We start from the raw sequence: 22611 nt of genomic DNA, 5'->3' as shown, positions 1-22611 counted from the left end.
ATCTTTGAACATGGCTATGAGTTTGTTATGTTGATTTCTTGATTTTTAAATTGATTTGATTAATAGATTATGAATTATAAATTTAAAATTTATATACATATTCATTGATTGAAATCATTAAAATGGCAAGTACCAAATTGTGCCTAAATGCTTGCATATTTTTTAATTAGGTATATTGTTTATGTATTTTGCATAAGCTTGTATGATTTTGATTGAAGTATATGATTGAATACTTGCATATATTTGAGTTAAGTACACTGCTATGCATTGAAATAATTTGAAATATATTTGAATAATTATACTTTTATTATTTTTTTGCTATAGCTTATACATTCATCATGTTTGAAAAATGCTTGAATAATCTTTGCTATGATATGATGATAATTGAACCTTATTGCTCATTAGTATTCATCCTTTATTAAATACATATGAGCTTTTGGTTCTTATTTGGATAAAATAGCTTATGAAAAATTACTATTATCATTTATACATGTATTGAATGAATATTTCATATGCTTGAAGTATGTGTGCTTTATGAAAGTTGTTAAATAAAATTGCTAGCAATTGGTAACAATTGATATCAAAATTACTAAATATTTTTTAAACTTTCATAGATGCTTATTTTTGTGCCTATCATTGATATAGCTTATACTTTTCATGCAAAATTGTGTATGCCTTAAATTGATTAATCTTTATTTTGAAAAGGAAGAGAAATCTTAGAATACAATCTTACTTGATTTGTTGTAATAATAATTGATATGCTTTATGATAACTTATATTTAATAATTGGTATCATTAACAATTGGTATGAGCTTATATGCATGTACTTAAATTTATGCTTAATTACTATTGATGTTTTAGGTTCTAAGCACATCTTATCCTAACATATTTATGAGTAGATTGCATATTCATTATCCTTTGCTCATAAATTTTACGTAGTAAATTTGATGACTTGTGTTAAAATGCTAAAATTGGATACACTTATGCTTTTGTGCTTAAATACATATATGTGAACTGCATTGTTCATATTATCTTGATTACATATATTCAAAATACTCTTAATATTATTTGTATCAAGTATTTTGTCCCATGCCTTAAATTGATCTCTTTTTATTTTGAAATGACAAAAAAAAAAAAGGAAGAAAATTTAGATATATTTTTCTTGTATGTTTATAGCAATTGATATAGGAGTTTAAACGTTTGGTATAAAAGAGCATAAATAAAAGAGATGAAAAATGTTTCATGAATATATTTGTTAATGATGCCAATTTTTGTTTATTTGCTCATTAATATGCTCATGCCTTTTTGCTATGACAAAAAAAGGAAGAAATATCATATGGACAAATTTGCTTGTGCTTGATATGCATATGTTTAATTGTGCTTATTTGATATATTTAACTAACATATGTTTGTTGAGTTGTGTTAGATTAAAATGCATAAACTGAAGAGAAGTTTTGCCATGAATTGTTTAAGGAGGAATTTTTCAAAATATTTTTCAAAAATTTTAAATGTTTCAAAGAGAGAGATTGTTAGCTTTAAATTGATCCTTAATTTGAAATGACAAATCATTAAGCTAAATAAGTTTGATCAAGATTTTGAAAAAGATTTCTTTAGTACATATTCATAAGTTTTATATTTTGGTACTAAATAAATAATATGATTCTTAAAGTTTAAACAAACATTTCTTTATGTTTTCTTATTTCTCAAATCAAAACTATCCTTAAACATTATTTATTTAAGCTTAAATGAAAGTCCAATTGTTGTTTTTAAAGTACACTTATTCATTTTGGACTTAATACAATTTAATAATATTGGTTTTGAGAAATAGATTAACTTAATAAAGTTGTTTTACAAGAACTAAGTTTTTCAATATTGAATTTATTTTTTTTTTCTGTATTAATTCACAAAGCTTTAATATTTGAATTTTATATGGTTGGAAAGCTCTTTGAGTCTACTTTTTAATGGATCAAACAAAATCAAAATCCAAATTTTTTAAGAAGAGATTTTGAATTTTTACTAGACACTTTGTAGTTATCTAAAAATAACATAAGAGGTAGATTTGAAAATTCATTATAATTCGTACACAATGAATTAGGTAATGACCTTTACATGGATAGAAAGCCATTTAAGTCTAGTTTCTAAGTCTTCAAACGGTTTGTGATTTGAAGTTATATAACTTAAGATATTACCAAATTAATGAGTAAAATGCAAAATAGAAAACAATCACCCAGCTAGGATATGATTGATTGATTTTTTTTTTCAGAACAGATTTTGTGCTCCGAGTTGAAAAAAGGATCAATCACCCTATGGAGGTGATCGATTACCCCCTTAAACCAATCCATCCCTTCAAGGAAGGGATCGATTGGGTTTTGATTTTCAAAGGTAAATTGGTTTTAAAACATGAACCAATCGATCCTCTCATGCAATAGATCGATCGAGTCTTGCTCAAAACACTTGAATGGCTAGTTTTTCATGCTTCCAATAGGCATTTCTTCTTCTCACGCTTCCTTAACAACTAGTTCTTTAATTTTTCTATATATTAACCACTCCAACACACCAAAAAAGGTTAATGAATCAAGAGAACAAAAGCCAACAAGTTATATTTTTGTTTTCTTATAGAATTAAGAGTTATTAGTGCTTAAAATCCATATCTTTTGTATTTGTTGTATTCAAGTAATATTGTTGTTCTTCATTCATCATATTTTTTGTACTTTATTAGACAAACACTTAGCCTTTGAGAGGTGTTTTAAGTTTGTATTTTTATTAAATGATTTTGTAATCAAGAGGTGAGGTATCCTCTTAAAATTGTGGGTTTGAAAGGTTGCTACTTAGCCTAGAAAGTAAAGAATGTAAAGTTTTTATCTTAAACCTTAGAGAGAAAAAAATATGATTGTAATTTTAATTCAAGATTAGTGGATTAAAACTTTGGTGTGAACAACCAAGAAGATAAGATGTAAGTACCTTGTGAAAAATGACTGAACCTCTATAAATCATTGTATTTGAGTTCTCTATCCCTGTCTCTTTACTTTGATTATAGTTTATATTTACTTCAAGTTCATCAATTTGTTGTCTTTTGCATTATATTGTGATATTTATTTTAATTTTTCATTCAATTATTTTGAAATCATTGTTTGAAAAAATTTTGGAAAAATCTAATTCACTCCCCCTCTTGGATCACCATCTCACCTAAAAATCTAACATGTTTCTTTATCTCAACAAGTTTCATTGAAAGGTCACTAATACTTTTCAAGTTGTAAACTCATCATAAGATCTTAAATCAACAATGTAAGTTTCAAGTTGATTGTCAAAAACTAGTAGCTCAACATTAAAAAATTCAATCGAATAAATTGAGCAAGACAAATCAACTTTCCTTTATCAAAAGCTACAAAAGAATCACAATGATTTAAAGAAACTACACAAAAAAATAACTTCATATTCACCTCATTAAAACGATTGTTGAGCTCTTGAAATTGCATATCAATTATTGTGTAAAATAACTCAACCCGATAATAATGTAAATTTGTCATTGTTAGAGCATTGCATCGAAGTCTTCCACGAGTTACAAACATATCATCCATATTTGGGATGTCAATATTGTTTTTCTCACAAAATAAAAAAACCTCTTTATGCAAAGATTCCTATCCATCATCTTTCATCGTTTGTAGTGATTGCTTCGTTACTTTTACTAATGCCATCGCATTCGCAATATCTTAATCTCGCCTTCATAATGCTAAGGATAATTCATTTGTAATCCCCAAGATATTTTTCATCAAATGCAAGTTGAAAGTAAAGTCAAAAGATTGAGTCGAATCTAATAAGGTAGAAGCTTCACCTCTTTGCTCTGAGCTATTCCCATCCTACACAATAATTTCAAGCACATCAATGATGAAACTAAACATAATGATCAAATTTATAAAAATCTCATAATGTGAACCCTATCGTGTATCCCCAACTTATTGAAGACTTATTTCTTGATTTAAACCTATTCCCATAAAAAGTTCACTAACTCATAATGCTTCAACAACTTTACCAAGTTATTTTTTTTTTAAGAACATCTCTTTATTTACATGAAACCTTGACAATATTCACCACATTTGTCATGATGTTGAAAAGTAATGTAATTTGAACATGATTCTTTGCCACGGCCATAAGTGTCAATTGAAGTTAATAAGCAAAACAATAAACATAATAAACAGATCCATTATTTTTCATGATCAAAGTTTTCAATCCATTGAATTCACCTTGCATGTTGTTTATTCCATCATAACCTTGCCCACGAATCCTTGACATACTTAAATTATGCTTAGAGAATAATGCTCCAATAACTGCTTTAAATGACAAAGTAGTTGCATCACTGACATGTATTATACCCAAAAAACATTCAATAACATGCCCTTTAGAATTTATATAGTGCAAAGCAATAGCAATTTGTTCTTTGATTGAAACATACGAGATTCATCAATTAAAATAAAAAATAATTCATCTCCAAGATCTTTCACGATAATGTTGATAGTCTCAATTGCTGCAGCATGAACAAAATCTTTTTAAATATCATGTGCTATTATTTTTGAATTTCTTGGTGTATTCTCGAAAACAACACCATTGATGGTTTTATTATAATTGGCAAGAAATCTAAGAAACTCAAGAAAATTTTCTTGATTATGAGAATTTTCAATTTTATCTCTACCATGAAATGCCAAATCTTGACATAAAAGAAAGCGAATACAATTAAGTGTCGCAGTTAAGCAAACTCGATAATATTTTTATGCTTGATTGGATTATTTTGTAAAAGCAAATTGAATATATTGCTTTTGATTTAGCAAATCTTGACAACACTTCCAAGCTTTGTTATGAGCACTATTGGGGCCTCCAACATGAATATCAAATCTTTTTTTCTTTTGCCAATTTGTGAATCCATTTGAAACAAAACAATCACCATTTACTTGCTCTCCAATATCTGTTCTATAAAGATAATAACACAAACAAAAAGCAATATCATTCTTTATACTATATTCCAACCAATTAGCATAATCTTTAAATCATGTAGGAATAAAATGACGTAATGCCTTTTCAATTTTTCTTTAGAGAAAATTATGTTCATAAGGTTGACATGGACCTTTTTACAAATAAGCTTTTTGAACTTTATCATTAGCATTATAGTTCAAAAATTTTTTCATAACCCAAGATCCGAAGGAAGATTATCTAAATTTAATTCAACATGAACTTGCTTTGTATAATGTTGTATGCCACTATGCCACTAGTATTGATTCCAAATTATTCTTCAAAAATTAACTTCTTCTTAATAAGATATTTCTCTATAACTAATTAAATTAAATAGTTTAGTTTATGTAATTTATAAAAAATAATAACATATATTCAAAATACAATTATACATGTTAATGAAGCTCATCTAATCCTATATTTGAAATATATGAATAGAAATATGATTCACATCCTATAACCATACTGCTAAGTAAGAAATTAGATAGAACTTTTAACTAATTTTATAATCTCCATATAAAAATTAATTTTTATCAAACTTAAAGTTATTAGCCGAATGAGTAATAACTAAAAAAACAAAGAAAAATATAGAACATAAAAAATTCAAACATAATAAAAAAAATATAAATGCTATCAATAGCATGAATACATGATCAAATTATTTCATCAATATAATAAATTTTAAATAGTAAATAAACACTATATATAAAAATATATAAAAAAATTTTGATTGACTAATTATAAAAATATATAAGAAAAATTACTTACTTGAATATCTTGTTGAAAGAAGAAGATAACCAACTTGTAATTTACTTCTTTAGTTTAAAAACTTTTTTTTCTCCTTTTTACTTCTCTAAGTTTCTTCTTCTGGTTCACCTTGTTTTCGTTTAAAAACCTGAAAGTTGCAAAAGTGGAGGAAGAAGGTCGAAAATGAAAACCGGTTACTTTTTATTTACAAACAGTGCTTTTTTTTTTATTTTATATTGACTTAAAAATAATCTTTTATTTACACATCTATGACTTCCGATTAAAGATATTTCACTTCTACACAAATTATATATATATATATATATATATATATATATATATATATATTAGTGGACGCATTATAAATGAATTAAACTTTTTAAAAATTTTATAATATATTTTTGAAAGGATAAAGATGTCAGTGGGTGCAAGTGTTCCCACTGTGCATCCGACCCTGATCATGCTGATCTTTATTTCAAAAAGATTCCTGTCCAATATTGAAGATATTGAGGATAATATATTAACGGCTTCTCCATACTCACCAGCTTCTCCCAATCATTTTCTTGCTGCCAAGTTACACGAAAGCTTCACAAATTTGTTTTCAAATAAATTGCCATTTACAGCTTCAGAATCCTTGGCATAGGTGAAAGCTATGGAGTTATTATACACTTTGCAGGGACTTTTGGTCATGCAGTTCATGCTTATGGCATACACACTGGCAGCAGAAATATCAATATTGTGGCAAATGGAATGCCTTCAATTTGAAGAATGAGCTTCCTCGCTGCATCGTTGCAATAAGCTCATTTAATTATTGATATCAACACAGATCTTCAAGCAATCAAGCCTATTTTACAGAAACACGTATGTTTTGGATGAGTTTGACTTTTTTCCATTTGATTCCTTGAATCAGTCTGAGTAAAAAGCTTGTTAATTTACAACGTAATCAATCCATTGACCGCAAAAGTAATCTATAGGTTCAAAATGTAAAATTCAGTTCCATCAAGCCAACTGACTTCCAATAATTTTGGTTCTAAACATTAAAAGAAGGTTTCAACATAGATGATTTGCAGCTTTTATCAAATTAAGACGCTACTATAGACGAAAGAGAATTCAAATTCATAGCTACTTATTCATGTTTGAACAAGGAAAACTTCTACATATCTCAGAGCAGGCATTGCCCCCATTTGTTAACCTTTCCCTGATAGGTTTCTCTTGCTTATGATGTGATGTCCAAGCCACACAATAGGTCCATTATACCTGCACATGAAGTTCATGCCACATGATAAGTTTGTTATCTCTACATGTGAGGAGAGTATTAAAATGGATAAACAGTAAAATTAGGAACATCTGGGCAGAAAAATATAACAAGGGTCATTAAAGTAACTTGCCTCAAACAAATTTGTCATTGTGTCTATTGGTAGCATAACAACAATGTGGTGAAACCAGGCTTTCTATATAGATAGCAGGCTGAAACCAATCCCATTCATTGCGTGGAGTAAAAGTTTTTGATGTCTTTTCCTTCGGATCATACCACACTAATTCCCTCCCATCATAATCTATTACAACTTTACCAGTTTTTGTATAGCATAGCGCATTCTCCCAGTGTTTATGTCCATGCAAGGTTTCTCTATGAACACAGAACAACCTAGTCCATGAGGACTTGACGCCATATTCCTTCAACAGCCATGCCTCCAAAACAGTTTCATTACCGCACCCATTGAACAGACATAAGCAATCTCCTGAAATCCCCAAAACCAGCAAATCATGTTTGCTCTCTTTGATATTATCTGGTATTGGCACCAGTTCATAGAATTTCTCTTCTACCATGTGAAATGCAACAATTACGTAAATCTTTTTTGGACCAGTTTGTCTTGATGCTAACCAATGCAATGCTCCATGGAGAAAAATCCCTCCTGCTTCTGTTTCTATGCCAGATTGGAGACCCTGAATCCTTCGCCAGATGTTAGTTTTCAATTCCAGAACTTCAACTTCAGTTTCATTAGAAGCAATAGCGGTGACTCTAACTACTTTGTAATCATCAGTTGAGGAATTATAGCCAAGACCATAAGAAATTGTACCCTTTGGATCAAAAGGACGGAGCTTTGCCAATTCCAAGGCTTCTCTAATTGTTGGATTCCACAAGAAGATGCGTTCATGCCCCAAGACTACAAATATCAAGCCATCACAAGACCCTCCTAAACCAAGCCAACCCACCAATTCATCAGAGTCAGGAGTCTTCTTCATTGCTGCTGGATACTTAAGCTCAAATATTAGTTTGCTTTCATCATCAAGATCATTATCAGAAGCTTCACAGGCTGCTGATTCAAGAGGTTGAGTGATAAGAAGTACCCTCTGGCTTATGTTATTCTTCTTTGACTGTGCAAGGTGTAGTCTGGCAAACTGAGGATCAGAGATCAAAGACAACCATGGCTTGGATACACACTTGAGTTGTATCAGATATTTGACTGGCAGCCTGGACAGTATGTTGACAATAATATCTTCAGGGAGCTGAGGGAGTGTTTCCATGGCTTCACTTCAGATTAATTCTTGTGTCTGCCGTTGCTCTTTTGATAGCCTTTAACTTAATTAGCTAAACCCACGTTGTCTTAATCACCAAGAAGCTTACATTGTACGCTATACCAAGAATCTGGAATTTTGGACGTTGTTGAAAGAATCATCAGCTCTAAAACCAAAATATTGAATGGAGAAATTTCCTAGTCAGAATAACTTTGGCTACATAAATATTTTTTAATTCAATATAAGCAACTCCACTTTGAAGTAGTCATTGAAAATGGGAAACTAATTCAATATCCTTCAAAGCTATTGAATAATCTAATTGCACCGTGAAACATCACACAATTTCAATTTATTATTTATTAATCCAGAGGTGGGAGGAAAATAGGGATTTGTACAGAGGAAGCCATATGTATAGTCCGCTCTTTTCCAATTTAGATTTGTTTTACTATCTTCTGAAAAGTAATTGACAAGAATACCATACTTGTCCAACATGTGGCAATTCACAAGACCATATTTTATTAAATTTTCTAGATGCTGTCATCAATAATAAGTAAAATTAACTTGGTACTTCTATTTCTCCTTTTTCTGGAAATATCAAACAGGAAGTTGATATCCTCAAATAGAAGATACTGCAGAACCCAAAGTTTAGTTCAATTAATTTATGCAATCATCTTTAAAATATGACATTCAGCTAATTTGAAATTTAAATCTTAACACTTTCAACCCCTTTCTCTATCCTTAAGCTACTGCTGTCTTTTAAAAAAATACTAAAAGAAATTGCAATAATCTTCTACTTTAATCAAGAAATAAAGCTATCAAAGTGCATACAAAACAAAATCCATACCTTTTTTGGCACGTGGTGTTATTTGTATACTAATGGCTGCAAAAAGAGCCTCATATATATCAATATATTTTGGAATGCGAACCTTATCTAATTAGATATTTGAAAACAATGAAATGCAAACCAGAAAAACTTGCTCCATTAAATTGTTGAAAAATACAAAATGTACAATTAAACAAATTATGATTACAAACTAGCATTGCATAAAAGGTAAGATTTTCCACCCCAACTGTCTCTTTTCTTTTATCTTTCCCTATTTCACCCTCCCTTTCTCCCCCATAATAACAAGATACACAAAACTGCAATAATTAATCTTTTTCACAAAGAGGTTCAATTCAAATCCTAGAAGTAAATGAAATAAAAACAAAATAGAACAGACCCAACATATAATAAAGCCTGAAAAACACAGATAAGAAAAAAAAAATCATGTTTGGCTGAAAATTGAATCTGTCTTCTACACAGTGAGTGTACCAAAGCCCGTTGCTAAAGAAATAAATAAAAATAAATAAAATAAAATTTAATACAAAAAAATGCTAAAAAGAAAGGGGAAAGAGAAGGCAGGTACCTGAAAAGAAAACTGCAAATAAAACCCTGAAAAAATAGCTAAATTCACTCTGCCATTGTCAACATGGGGTTTCCAAGAATTAGCCGCAATTGCTCCAGTTTACGACTTGCAAGGTCACTGTAAAAACAGGCGATAAAATCAATTCACAACCAAAAAAAAAAAAAAAAGGAATTTTTAACTTTGAAAATAAAACAGGGTACAAGGAAATTGTTAACCTGGGAAAATATTCTTCGTCTATTTGCGATTCTTAAAAATTGCCAAATTGGGAATTGGTGAAATTGTGTTTTACAGCAAAAAAAAGTCAATGGAAAAGCCCCATTTTGGCATTAATGGACCCAACCCATGAAATGAAAACCGGGTCTTTCGACCCAATATGCCTATCAATTCCAATTCGGGTAATTAATTTTAAATTTGACATAAAATATATTAATATGTAAATCTGGTTCATGTTTATGTTTTTATTTATTTAGTGTGAAATATGTATAAAATATAAAAAATTATAATATTACAATTGTTTGACATGGGAAACATGAACTTTTTTTTCTGTCAAACTCAAATAATTTTTGTTAAAATTTTAAATTTTATCTTTTTTCATATTTTATCATTATATGCATTTAAAACTGACAATTTTATTTATATGTATCTCTTGTGTATTTTTTTTGAATTAATGTGATGAATGATCTTAAATTATAATAAAATATTTAATATAATATTTAAATTTTAAAAATTTTTAATATGATATTTAAACAATAAATATATTAATTAATGTAATTATATTTTCAAAGTGATTAGTTGTAAATAACAAAAATAAACAAATTTTTAGCTATCATATTAGTTAACAAATTTATAATTCAAATATAATATTAAAAATTTTTAAAATTCAGTTTTCATATTAAATATTTTATTATAATTTACAGATTATTTATTATATTAATATTTTTTCAGTTTTTAAAATACCAAATTAATTAAAGCCCTAAATTTTTATTTTCTTTTGATTATGAGATTTTCTTCATTGTTGTTACTTTTTTTGTTAATAAAATTTGAATTTGAAAAAAATGGATATAAATTTTGAAATAGGATTAACTAAATTCATGACTTATTTTTTACACTTCAAAAATGCTTTCTATTGCATGTTATGTACCAAAATGCAATGTTTTGAGTAAAAATTCATTTTTACACATGAACGATATAATTTTCTTAATTTCACGAATAAGATTAAAATGCTGCCATATATCTATTTTTCTTTTTTTTTTTTACTATATTCTTAATATTTATTTTCCAGATAATTTTGAGATTAGAATTAGCAAAAGCTCTACTGTTAGATGTGATGATTTCTCTTTGTACAAAGGAAATATAATGTTTTGTATAATGAAAGCTTCTCATCAGTCATCAGGTTTTTGCTTTACCCAATCATGCTGATCTTTATTTCAAAAAGATTCCTGTCCAATATTGAAGATATTGAGGATAACAATTAACGGTTTCTCCATACTTACTAGCTTCTCCGAATCATTTTCTTGCTGCCAAGTTACATGAAAGCTTCAAAATTTTGTTTTCAATTAAATTGCCACTTACAGCTTTAGAATTCTTGGCATAGGTGAAAGCTATGGAGTTAATCACACACTTTGCAGGGACTTTTGGTCATGCAATCTATGCTTATGGCGCATACACACAGGCAGCAGAAATATCAATATTGTGGCAAATGGAATGCCTTCAATTTGAAGAATGAGCCTCTTTGCTGCATCGTTGCATTAAGCTCATTTAATTATTGTTATCAACCCAGATCTTCAAGCAATCAAGCCTATTTTGCAGAAACACCTTTGTTTTGGTTGAGTTTTTGTCCTTTTCCACTTGATTCCTCCAATCAGTCCCGGTACATATTTTTATTTGATTCTTTATATCTTTTGCAATCTGAAATACAGCTCTTCTATTGCGCAAAAAAGTGGACTGAATAGTATGTTAGTACTCTGGTACATGCTTGTTAATTTACAGCTTAATCAATCCATTAACCACAAAAGTAATCTATATGTTCAAAATGTAAAATTCAGTCCCATCAAACCAACTGACTTCTAATAATTTTGGTTCTAAACATTAAAAGGTTTCAACATAGATGATTTGCAGCTTGTATCATATTAAGACGCTACTATCAGACGAAAGAAAATACAAATTCATAGCTACTTATTCATGTTTGAACAAGGAAAACTTCTACATATATCAGAGCAGGCATTGTCCCCATTTGTTAACCATTCCAAGATAGGTTTCTCTTGCTTACGATGTGATGTCCAAGCCACACAATAGGTCCGTTATGCCTGCACATGAAGTTCATGCCATGTGATACGTTCATTGTCTCTGCATGTGAGGAGAGCAGTAAAATGGAGAAAAAGTAAAATCTCATATCAGTTAAATTAGGGACATCTGGGCAGATAAATATAACAGGGGTCATTAAAGTAACTTGCCTCAAATATCTTTGTCATTGTGTCTACTGGTAAGCAAACAACAATGTGGTGAAACAAGGCTTTCAATATAGACAGCAGGCTGAAACCAAACCCATTCATTGCGTGGAGTAAAAGTTTTTGATGTCTTTTCCTTCGGATCATACCACACTAATTTCCTCCCATCATAATCTATTACAACTTTACCAGTTTTTGTATAGCATAGCGCATTCCCCCAGTATTCAAGTCCCTGCAAAGTTTCTCTCTGAACACTGAACAACCTAGTCCATGAGGACTTGACGCCATATTCCTTCAACAGCCATGCCTCCAAAACAGTGCCATAACCGCACCCATCGAACAGACACAAGCAATCTCCTGAAATCCCCAAAACCAGCAAATCATGTCTGCTCTCTTTGATATTATCTGGTATTGGCACCACTACATAGAATTTCTCTTCTACCATGTGAAATGCAACAATTACATAAAATTTTTTTGGACCAGTTTGTCTTGATGCTAACCAATGCAATGCTCCATGGAGAAAAATCCCTTCTCCTTCTATTTCTATGCCAGATTTGAGACCCTGAATCCTTCGCCAGAAGTTAGTTTTCAATTCCAGGACTTCGACTTCAGTTTCATTAGAAGCAACAGCAGGGGAAGGGCGAGCAACTCTGACTACTTTGTAATCATCAGTTGAGCAATTATAGCCAAGACCGTAAGAGAACGTACCCTTTGGATCAAAAGGACCGAGCTTTGTCAATTCCAAGGCTTCTCTAATTGTTGGATTCCACAAGAAGATGCGTTCATCATTAAAGACTACACATATCAAGCCATCACAAGACCCTCCTAAATCAAGCCAAGCATTCACCAATTCAACAGAGTCAGGAGTCTTCTTCATTGCTGCTGGATACTTAAGCTCAAATATTAGTTTGCTTGCATCATCAAGATCATCATCAGAAGCTTCACAGGCTGCTGATTCAAGAGGCTCAGAGATGAGAAGTACCCTCTGGCTGATGCTGTTCTTCTTTGACTGTGCAAGGTGTAGTTTGGCAAACTGAGGATCAGAGATCAAAGACAACCATGGCTTGGATACACACTTGAGTTGTATCAGATATTTGACAGGCAGCCTGGACAGTATGTTGACAATAATGTCTTCAGGGAGCTGAGGGAGTGTTTCCATGGCTTCACTTCAGATTCATTCTTGTGTCTGCCGTTGCACTTTTGACAGCCTCTAACTTAATTAGCTAAACCCACATTGTCTTCATCATCAAGAAGCTTACATTGCACACTATACCAAGAATCTGAAATTTTGGACATTGTTGAAAGAGTCATCAGCTCTAAAACCAAAATAGTGAATGGAGAAATTTCCCAGTCAGAATAACTTTGGCTACATACATATTTTTTAATTCAATGTCAGCAACTCCACTTTCAAGTAGTCATTGAAAATGGGAAACTAATTGAACCAGTCAAAGCTATTAAATAATCTAACTGCACTGTGAAACATCACACAATTTCAATTTATTATTTATTAATCCAGAGGTGGGAGGAAAATAGAGATTTGTAAAGAGGAAGCCATATGTATAGTCCACTCTTTTCCAATTTAGATTTGTTTCACTATCTTCTGAAAAGTAATTGACAAGAATACTATACTTGTCCAACATGTGGCAATTCACAAGACCATTTTTTGTTAAATTTTCTTGTTGCTGTCATCAATAAGGTACTTCTATTTCTCCTTTTTCTGGAAATATCAAATAGGAAGTTGATGTCTTCAAATAGAAGATATTGCAGAACCCAAAGTTTAGTTCAATTAGTTTATGCAATCATCTTTAAAATATGATATCTAGCTAATTTGAAATTCAAATCTCAGCACTTACAACCTTTCCTCTATCCTTAAGCTATGACTGTCTTTTAAAAATAAAAATAAAAGAAATTGCAATAATCTTCTACTTTAATCAAAAAATGAAGCTATCAAAATGCATACAAAACAAAATCCATACTTTTTTTGGCACATGGTGTTATTTGTATGCTAATGGTTATAACAACTTAAACTTGACCAAACAGTGACTTCCCCATGTATCAAAAAAATTACATTATTGTTTCAAAAAATGAAGAATGATATGAATGCTAAGATTGTTTATCAGTGATGCAAATAAACTGAAATTATTGCTTTGTTACTAACTCTAACTCTTGAACTGGTTGCTAGATGGAACCTGCAAACCATCAATTGGAGAATCCATCCGATATTGCTATAATTTGTTGATAATTGTGGGAAAATACTTATTTACAGCTGGTTGTAATCTTGTAATCTGTATATTTATATTTGTATTTCTAAAATTAAATATTTGTATCCCTAAAATTAAGGACAAAAAATTAGAATAGACAATCCCTCAATTATAGGATTAGTTTTTTAGGAAGATTTAGTTTTCTAGTTTAACGCCTAGTTAGTTGTATATAAACCTAAGATTCTTGTATAATTCTAAATGAGCAATTTTTCAATATACATTCAGTTTTCACACTGATTTATTTCTTAGTTTCTCCACGTGGTATTAGAGCTTTAGACTCTTCTTGGGAAGCAAAATTTTTAGCCTTCATTACTGACTTCTATTTTAGCCCTTCATTGCCGAATCCTATTTAGGCCTTTATTGCCGAACCCTTTCAAAGAAAGATATCATTGCCACCCAATTTGAGGAAATGTCAATTGAAAAAATCACTGGAGTACTACAGATGTCTCAGAAACAAGGAGAATTCGACAGGGAAGATATTGAAAAGCTGAGAAACTTATTGAAAATCATTGAAAAGCCTACTGTGGTATGTTCTTTGGGTAAAGTTTCTAGTTCAGGTAAAGCTTCTGGTTCTCACGGATTAAATGTCTCGGCTAAACCTATTACGAGTTCTTGGGTCATTGACTCATGAGCCACAGACTATATGACACATTCCTCACAAAAGTTTAGTACATATAACGTGTGTCCTAGTAATAAGAAAATTGTTGTTGCAGATGGTTTACTTACTACAGTGGCAGGATTAGGAGATGTTCAAGTTAATCCCTCATTTGTTCTCAAAAATGTTCTTCATGTTCCTTGATTGTTGACTAATATGATATCCATACAAAAATTTACCAGAGATATGAATTGCAAAGTAATTTTTTATCCCTCTTATTGTGAATTTTAGGATCAGAGTTTGGGGAAGATGATTGGACTTGCTAAGGAGAAGGATGGACTATACTATCTTGAGACATCAAATAACACAAGTAATATCAAGAATAGTTTACCTTTGTCATTTCTTTCTGAAAAATCTTTCAATAAAGACAACTCTGGCTTTATCATTTTCGTCTTGGACATCCATCTTTTGGAACTTTGAGAAACATGTTTCCTTCTTTGTTCAAAGGATTAAATGTTGAAGATTTTCATTGTGATGTTTGCGAACTTGCAAAGCATAGACGTGTGTCTTTTTCAATCAGCAATAAAAGAAGTTCTACTCCCTTTTACTTGATTCATAGTGACATTTGGGGTCCCTTTACAATTCCTAATATTTCTAGTGCGAGATGGTTTGTTTCATTCATAAATAATTGTACCAGGGTCTCTTGAATTTTTTTTACTTAAATCTAAATCAGATGTGAATAGTACGTTTTTAAGCTTCCAAAACATGATCCAAAATCAATTTGGAGTGAGAATCAAGAGATTTAGATCTGATAATGCAAGAGACTACTTCAACCAGAGTCTATCCATCTATTTCCAAAAAGAAGAAATTATCCATGAGTCATCTTGTGTTAATACTCCACAGAAAAATGGAGTGGTAGAGAGGAAAAATAACCATTTACTAGCCACAACCCGAGCCTTTCTTTTTCAAGCAAATGTACCTAAATCTTACTAGAGGAAAGCTGTTCTCACTGCCACACACATTATAAATAGGTTACCTTCAAGGGTTTTGGGATTTAAAACTCTTATGAAACTACACTCACAATTTTATCCCAACCTCAATACCGCAAACAATCTCACACCTAGGATATTTGGTTGTACATCATTTGTTCATGTTCACAGTCATAACAAGAGAAAGTTGGATCTAAGAGCGATTAAATGTATTTTTGTGGGGTATTCTTCAACTCAAAAAGGATATAAGTGCTATCATCCTCTTACTAAAAAATTTTATGTGTCTGCAGATATCACTTTTGAAGAAAGTAAACCATTTTTTACTCAACCTTATCTTCAAGGGGAGACTTCATTCATGGAAGATAAGGATAAAGACTTCTTTTTGCTTGATTTGTTCCCCTTCTTCAATATTTACACCCATTAATTCTTTTAAGTCGAAACCTATTTCTGCTGAACCCAAGTCAAACACTGAATTTGAGTCTGAACCATTCCAAATACAAAAGTTGTGACAAAGGATAATATTGTTCTTGATTCTATGAAAGAATTACAGGTGTACTCAAGAAGAAAAGTTTAAGATCCTAAACCAATGCCAGTCCAAGAACCTGATTCTAACTCTGAAAATGAGGTAACTACAATTTTTTACTCTATTTCTCAAAATGAGCATGAATCTCCTAAAACTATAACTAGTGATTATGATCTGCCTATTGCCATTAGGAAAGAAACCAGAAAATGTACTAAGCATCCACTATACCCAATCTCTAATTTTATGTCATTTGAAAAATTATCACCATCTCACAAAAATTTTCTTGTGAGCCTAAACACTATTTCAGTTTCAACTACATTATCCAAGGCATTATCCAGTGAGAAATGGAGGCAAGCCATGAAAATAGAAATGGAGGCCTTAGAGAAAAATCAGACATGGAAACTAGTAAAATTGCCTAAAGAAAAAATTTCAGTGGGGTGTAAATGGGTTTTCACTGTAAAATACAAGGCAAATGGTACTGTTGAAAGGTATAAAGCCAGGTTAGTGGCTAAGGGCTACACCCAAACCTATGGAGTGGATTATCAGGAAACCTTTGCTCCAGTTGCCAAGATGAATATAGTTAAGATTTTGTTATCATTGACTGCAAATTACAATTGACAGCTTCAATAATTTGAGGTAAAGAATGTTTTTCTACATGGTGATTTGAAAGAAGAAATATATATGAAGGCTTGAAACGTGCAAAACCGATCGATCCCTTTCAAAATCGATCAATTGGTTCCATGCAAAGAACCATAACCAATCGATCCCCTACTTCAACCGATCGATCGCATCATGCCTTTTGGCGTGATAAAGTTGGGTCTCCTTCATTTGACCAATCATTTCAGCTTTCCTCTCTTGTTCATATTCTTCCCAAACTCATCATCTCCAAACCCTAAACACTCCCACTCATTTCTCACCCAAAATTGATCCTTCTTACCAATATCTCTTGCAAATTTCTTCACTCCCACTTGATCTCTTGCCGAAATTACTATAAAACCCTCAAAATGGCCTCAAAAATCAAAGTCACTATCGAAAGAAGAAATCCTCCAAGGGAGGCTTCAAGCTCAACAATGAAGCCATCCTTCAATCAGAATTTCAACAATCCAGATGCCAAGGACCGGTGTGAGACACATTTTGCGCATCGAGAAGTAAAGCATGCCAAGGGAATTTCCCTAGATTTCTTCCAATCAATAGATTTTCCCTACCTATAGGTTTTTGAGGAATTTAGTTGGCTACATTATTTGTGCATGAAAGGTATATTATTTGAGAATTTAGTAAGAGTTTTCTATAGTAATACTAGCCGTGTCCAGATTGAAGGATCAAATAGGCATTGCCTTGATAGATTTAGAACTTATGTGATGGAGAGAGAAATACTAGTTACCAAACAAGTACTAGCTAAAGCTTTTAAGTTAAATAATGAGGGGGAAACAAACACTAGATGTGACGCGATGCAACTTGCTCAAGACATCTTTAGCGATCACAATCTACAAGTTGCTCCCACTCAAGCCTCTAGGTTATCCATGCATGATAGGTTGTTACATCTCATTCTTACTCATGTTCTAGCACCTTTTGGGACACAATACTCCACCATTAGGAAACAAGATTATTGGTGGATGTATAAGATTAAGAATAGACAGAAACCAAATTTGGTGCACTTCATTTTTCATGATATGATGAAGATAGTTCAAAATAAAGATTCTGCTTTGGTATATGGGCATGCAATAAGTAACCTTTTGAGGAATTTGGAGGTGAATACCAGAGGAGACAAGCAGATGGTATTCAATGACCCATTTAGTGTTCTAGGGGCTCCTACACTGCATAGCATGGGTTATGTTCAGAATGCAGCTGTTACTCATGTTCTAGTACCTTTTGGGACACAATACTCCATCATTAGGAAGCAAGATTATTGGTGGATGTATAAGATTAAGAATAGACAGAAACCAAATTTGGTGCACTTCATTTTTCATGATATGATGAAGATAGTTCAAAATAAAGATTCTACTTTGGTATATGGGTATGCAATAAGTAACCTTTTGAGGCATTTGGAGGTGAATACCAGAGGAGACAAGCAGATGGTATTCAATGACCCATATAGTGTTCTAGGGGCTCCTACACTGCATAGCATGGGTTATGTTCAGAATGCAGCTGGACTATGGGTTAAAAAAGGTGATATTGGAGCTGCACAAGAGAAGGAGGAAGAGCGAGAACCTTTGGATATGCCTGAACCTCAAGATGAACCCTCTACCTCACCCTTCAACACTCAAGGACTCTTAGAGATGCTCTTGCTTCAGATGAACAGCTTGCACTCGATGGTTGACAGTATGAACACTAGATTGAAAACTATGGAGGGAACGTAGAATGAATTGGTAGCATAAGTTCGTCACCTTCGCGCTGACATTGAGTAAATGCACTCTACACCTTCGCACATGGGGCAACCTTCTTCTCACTCTCCTCATCCTAGATGTGACGCGATGCAACTTGCTCAAGACATCTTTAGCGATCACAATCTACAAGTTGCTCCCACTCAAGCCTCTAGGTTATCCATGCATGATAGGTTGTTACACCTCATTCTTACTCATGTTCTAGCAACTTTTGGGACACAATACTCCACCATTAGGAAGCAAGATTATTGATGGATGTATAAGATTAAGAATAGACAGAAACCAAATTTGGTGCACTTCATTTTTCATGATACGATGAAGATAGTCAGAATAAAGATTCTACTTTGGTATATGGGTATGCAATAAGTAACCTTTTGAGGCATTTGGAGGTGAATACCAGAGGAGACAAGCAGATGGCATTCAATGACCCATTTAGTGTTCTAGGGGCTCCTACACTGCATAGCATGGGTTATGTTCAGAATGCAACTGGACTATGGGTTAAAAAAGGTGATGTTGGAGCTGCACAAGAGAATGAGGAAGAGTAAGAACCTTTGGATATGCCTGAACCTCAAGATGAACCCTCTACCTCACCCTTCAACACTCAAGGACTCTTAGAGATGCTCTTGCTTCAGATGAACAGCTTGCACTCGATGGTTGACAGTATGAACACTAGATTGAAAACTATGGAGGGAACGCAGAATGAATTGGTAGCATAAGTTCGCCACCTTCGCGCTGACATTGAATAAATGCGCTCTACACCTTCGCACATGGGGCAGCCTTCTTCTCACTCTCTGCATCCTCATCAGTCTCCCTATTCTCCACCTCCACCTCAATGAGCTCTATTAGTGCCATTACTTATGTTTTTCCACATCTTTGTATCTTGTAAATATATCTTTGAAACCTTTGCATTATGGTTTGTAACCTTTGGTACTCAATATATATTTATGCAATTTCTATTTCATTCTCATATTACTTGTGGTATTGTGGCATTTGATGTGTTATTTGATGATTGATATGCACTTAAGTGGCCTTGAATTGATTGTTCTCTCATTTGGCTTTATTTCATCCTTTTTGCTATGACAAAAAAGGGTAGAAATATTGGTATAAAAAATTGCTTTGATGATCCTAATGGTTTTGGTGATATTGGTTTTGCCTAGTTGCCTTAAAATTTATGCTTAAATTCAGGGGCAGTTTAACTTTCATAACTTCAGGGGAGCTTGTTTTTCAAAAGGAAAAATGTTTTTCATGCAAATTTTTCATTTGGTTTTGTCATATCAAAAAAGGGGAGATTGTTGGTTTGAATTGATCAAGAGTTTTGATTTGACAAAACAAAAACTCTTGATCAATTCAAGGCCAACACTAGCAATTCATAAAAGGTAAGACTTTCCACCCCAACTGTCTCTTTTCTTTTATCTTTCCCTTTTTCACCCTCCCCTTCTCCCCCGTAATAACAAGATACACAAAACTGCAATAATTAATCTTTTTCACAAAGTGGTTCAATTTAAATCATAGAAGTCAATGAAATATATAAAAAAATAATAATAATAGAACAGACCCAACATATAATAAAGCCTGAAAAACACAAACAAGAGAAAAAAAATTTTATGTTTTGGCTCAAAATTGAATCTTTCTTCCACACGGTGAGAGTGTACCAAAGCCTATTGCAAAAGAAATAAATAATAATAAATAAATACAATTTAACACCAAAAAAAAATGCTAAAAAGAAAGGGGAAGAAAAGGCAGGTACCTGAAAAGAAAACTGCAAATAAAACCCTGAAATATAGTTAAATTCACTCAGCCATTGCCAATATGGGGTTTCCAAGAATTAGCTGCAATTGCTCCAGTTTACGACTCACAGGGTCACTGTAAAAACAGGCGATAAAATCAATTCACAACAAAAAAAAAAAAAAAAAGAAAAGAATTTTGAAGATGAAAATAAAACTGGGTATAAGGAAATTGCTTACCTGGGAAAAAAATCTGTTTATGATTCTTAAAAATTGCCAAACTGGAAATTGGTGAAATCGTCTTTTAGTGAAATAAAAAAAAAAAAGGTCAATGGAAAAGACTCTTTTTTGTATTAATGGACCCAGCCCATGAAATGAAAACTGACTCTTTCGACCCAATAGCCCTATCAATTCCAACTCCAGTAATTAATTTTAAATTTGACATAAAATATATTTTATACAAATATATAAAAATAAAAGTTTTTGAGAAAAAAAAGAAAATATCTAATGTGAATAACTTTTATCAATCACCGTGTGTCTTGTACTAATTATGTTTATTCTTTTTTTTTAATTGATATGAATTGATTTCATTTCATAAAAATTTTAAAATATTTTAATGCATTAATTATATTTATTTTCTTTTAAATTTTTAATTAACTTATCTTTTATTTCTAATAAAATATTTTAAATTATAAATCAAAATTAAATCAATGAGACATTATAATCAAATATTTTCTTAATTATTTATAAAACTTCTATTGAAATCTAATAAAAAATATTATAAAAAAATTTAATAACCACTATAATTACGGTAAAAAATGAATTCTTTAATTAATTATTTGATACATCCATATTTAATTAAATATGATATTCAATTAAGTAATAAATGTTATTCATGTATAAATATACATAAAAGTAATATAATGATTTTATATATTTATAAAAAATTAATGACACATTATAATGTTATACTTTTGTTTTTGTTATAAAATCAATCCTATAAAATGTTATATTTTATATATATGAAATGTCATCAATAAGTCGTGCATTCCAACTTATTTAAATATATGAAAATCAAAATTTTTGATAAAAAAGGAAAAAATTCAATGTGAATAATCTATTTTTTTTTACATGTAGATTATTTTAAACAATTGCCACTTGACTTCATATACATTTTATTAATTTAAAAGATAATTTCACTCAATTAAATTTTTTTTTTATAAATATCCAATATTCTTCTTTTTTTTTTATATAGATGTGTTACAATTAAATTATCTTAAATTATTTTCAACCAAATTTAATTCTTAATTTTAAACATCAAATTTTTATATTATAAATAAGAACTATGTTTTGAAAGCATTGATTATTTAATGACCGTGATTTTAGTATTTAATTAAGAATTAATTTCTGTATTTATTAACCTAAATGAATATATAAGGTATATAATACTAAAAATACAAACCTAAAATAAAAATCTAATTAGTTGGAAACATCTTTTCATATTTTTCTTTATATAAGAATTAATTACAATTGGTACAATTTATTGTCTTACAACAATTTTTCAACATATTAAGTGTAGATTTTTCAAAATAAAAAATATACTACATAAATAATTAATAATTCATTATAACATTTTGCAAAAATTACTCTCAATTTATAAAAATTTCTCAAATTCGTCTTATAAATAGAGAATCCCGTATGCTAAGAGTATTAAGAGATTACTCTTCAAAAGCCACCAAATGTATTGATTTCAATATGATTAAGAAAATTTTATTTACCAAATTATGTCTTTTTTTATTTTTCATAAAATTTTTTTCTTTGTCATGTTTGTCGATTGATTTTATTTTTGTTTTTATTCATTTTTTAATACTTGTTCATACTTCATTTATTCATTCATTTTCAATATTATTATTATTTTTTTACATTTGAATGGAATAATTTTATATATTTGATCTCCTTTTAGTTTTTTGTCTTTGGACGTCTTGTTAGATTTTTCTTCATGACAACTAATGAAGATGAA

General features: G+C 30.9%; 2 protein-coding genes across 14 annotated transcripts; both read right to left on the bottom strand.

The window, feature by feature from the left end:
* Positions 1 to 6612: 6612 nt before the first annotated feature.
* On the bottom strand, positions 6613 to 10019 carry LOC111288266 (F-box protein CPR1-like). 7 transcript variants are annotated; one of them, XM_022879089.2, is made up of 5 exons: positions 9887 to 10019; positions 9672 to 9788; positions 9110 to 9145; positions 7137 to 8431; positions 6613 to 7005 (listed from the first exon to the last, which is right to left on the bottom strand). In XM_022879089.2, exon 4 carries the CDS (start codon positions 8272 to 8274, stop codon positions 7138 to 7140), a length of 1137 nt encoding a protein of 378 aa, XP_022734824.1. In that variant the 5' UTR covers positions 8275 to 8431; positions 9110 to 9145; positions 9672 to 9788; positions 9887 to 10019; the 3' UTR covers positions 6613 to 7005; position 7137. The 7 variants fall into 7 exon arrangements, with proteins under 7 accessions (XP_022734824.1, XP_089615162.1, XP_089615165.1 ...); XM_089759036.1 differs by having other exon boundaries at positions 7137 to 8395; XM_089759039.1 differs by lacking the exon at positions 9110 to 9145.
* Positions 10020 to 11673: 1654 nt separating this feature from the next.
* LOC111288264 (F-box protein CPR1-like) lies at positions 11674 to 20894 on the bottom strand. 7 transcript variants are annotated; one of them, XM_022879083.2, is made up of 4 exons: positions 20832 to 20894; positions 20615 to 20730; positions 12125 to 13484; positions 11674 to 12017 (listed from the first exon to the last, which is right to left on the bottom strand). In XM_022879083.2, the coding sequence occupies exon 3, from the start codon at positions 13275 to 13277 to the stop codon at positions 12126 to 12128; it is 1152 nt and encodes a 383-aa protein (XP_022734818.1). In that variant the 5' UTR covers positions 13278 to 13484; positions 20615 to 20730; positions 20832 to 20894; the 3' UTR covers positions 11674 to 12017; position 12125. The 7 variants fall into 7 exon arrangements, with proteins under 7 accessions (XP_022734818.1, XP_022734819.1, XP_089615161.1 ...); XM_022879084.2 differs by having other exon boundaries at positions 12125 to 13434; XM_089759035.1 differs by having other exon boundaries at positions 11674 to 11977; positions 12125 to 13434.
* Positions 20895 to 22611: the final 1717 nt, after the last annotated feature.

The sequence above is a fragment of the Durio zibethinus genome, chromosome 4 (assembly GCF_047325235.1).
Source record: "Durio zibethinus cultivar Kanyao isolate XHJ-2024 chromosome 4, ASM4732523v1, whole genome shotgun sequence".
In the NCBI taxonomy this organism is placed as follows: Eukaryota; Viridiplantae; Streptophyta; class Magnoliopsida; order Malvales; family Malvaceae; genus Durio; species Durio zibethinus.
This window is presented reverse-complemented; position numbering and strand designations above follow the sequence as displayed.

Excerpts from the sequence above, each read along its gene's own strand:
- LOC111288264 (XM_022879083.2), bottom strand. The coding sequence starts at position 13,277 with ATGGAAACACTCCCTCAGCTCCCTGAAGACATTATTGTCAACATACTG.
- LOC111288266 (XM_022879089.2), bottom strand. The coding sequence starts at position 8,274 with ATGGAAACACTCCCTCAGCTCCCTGAAGATATTATTGTCAACATACTG.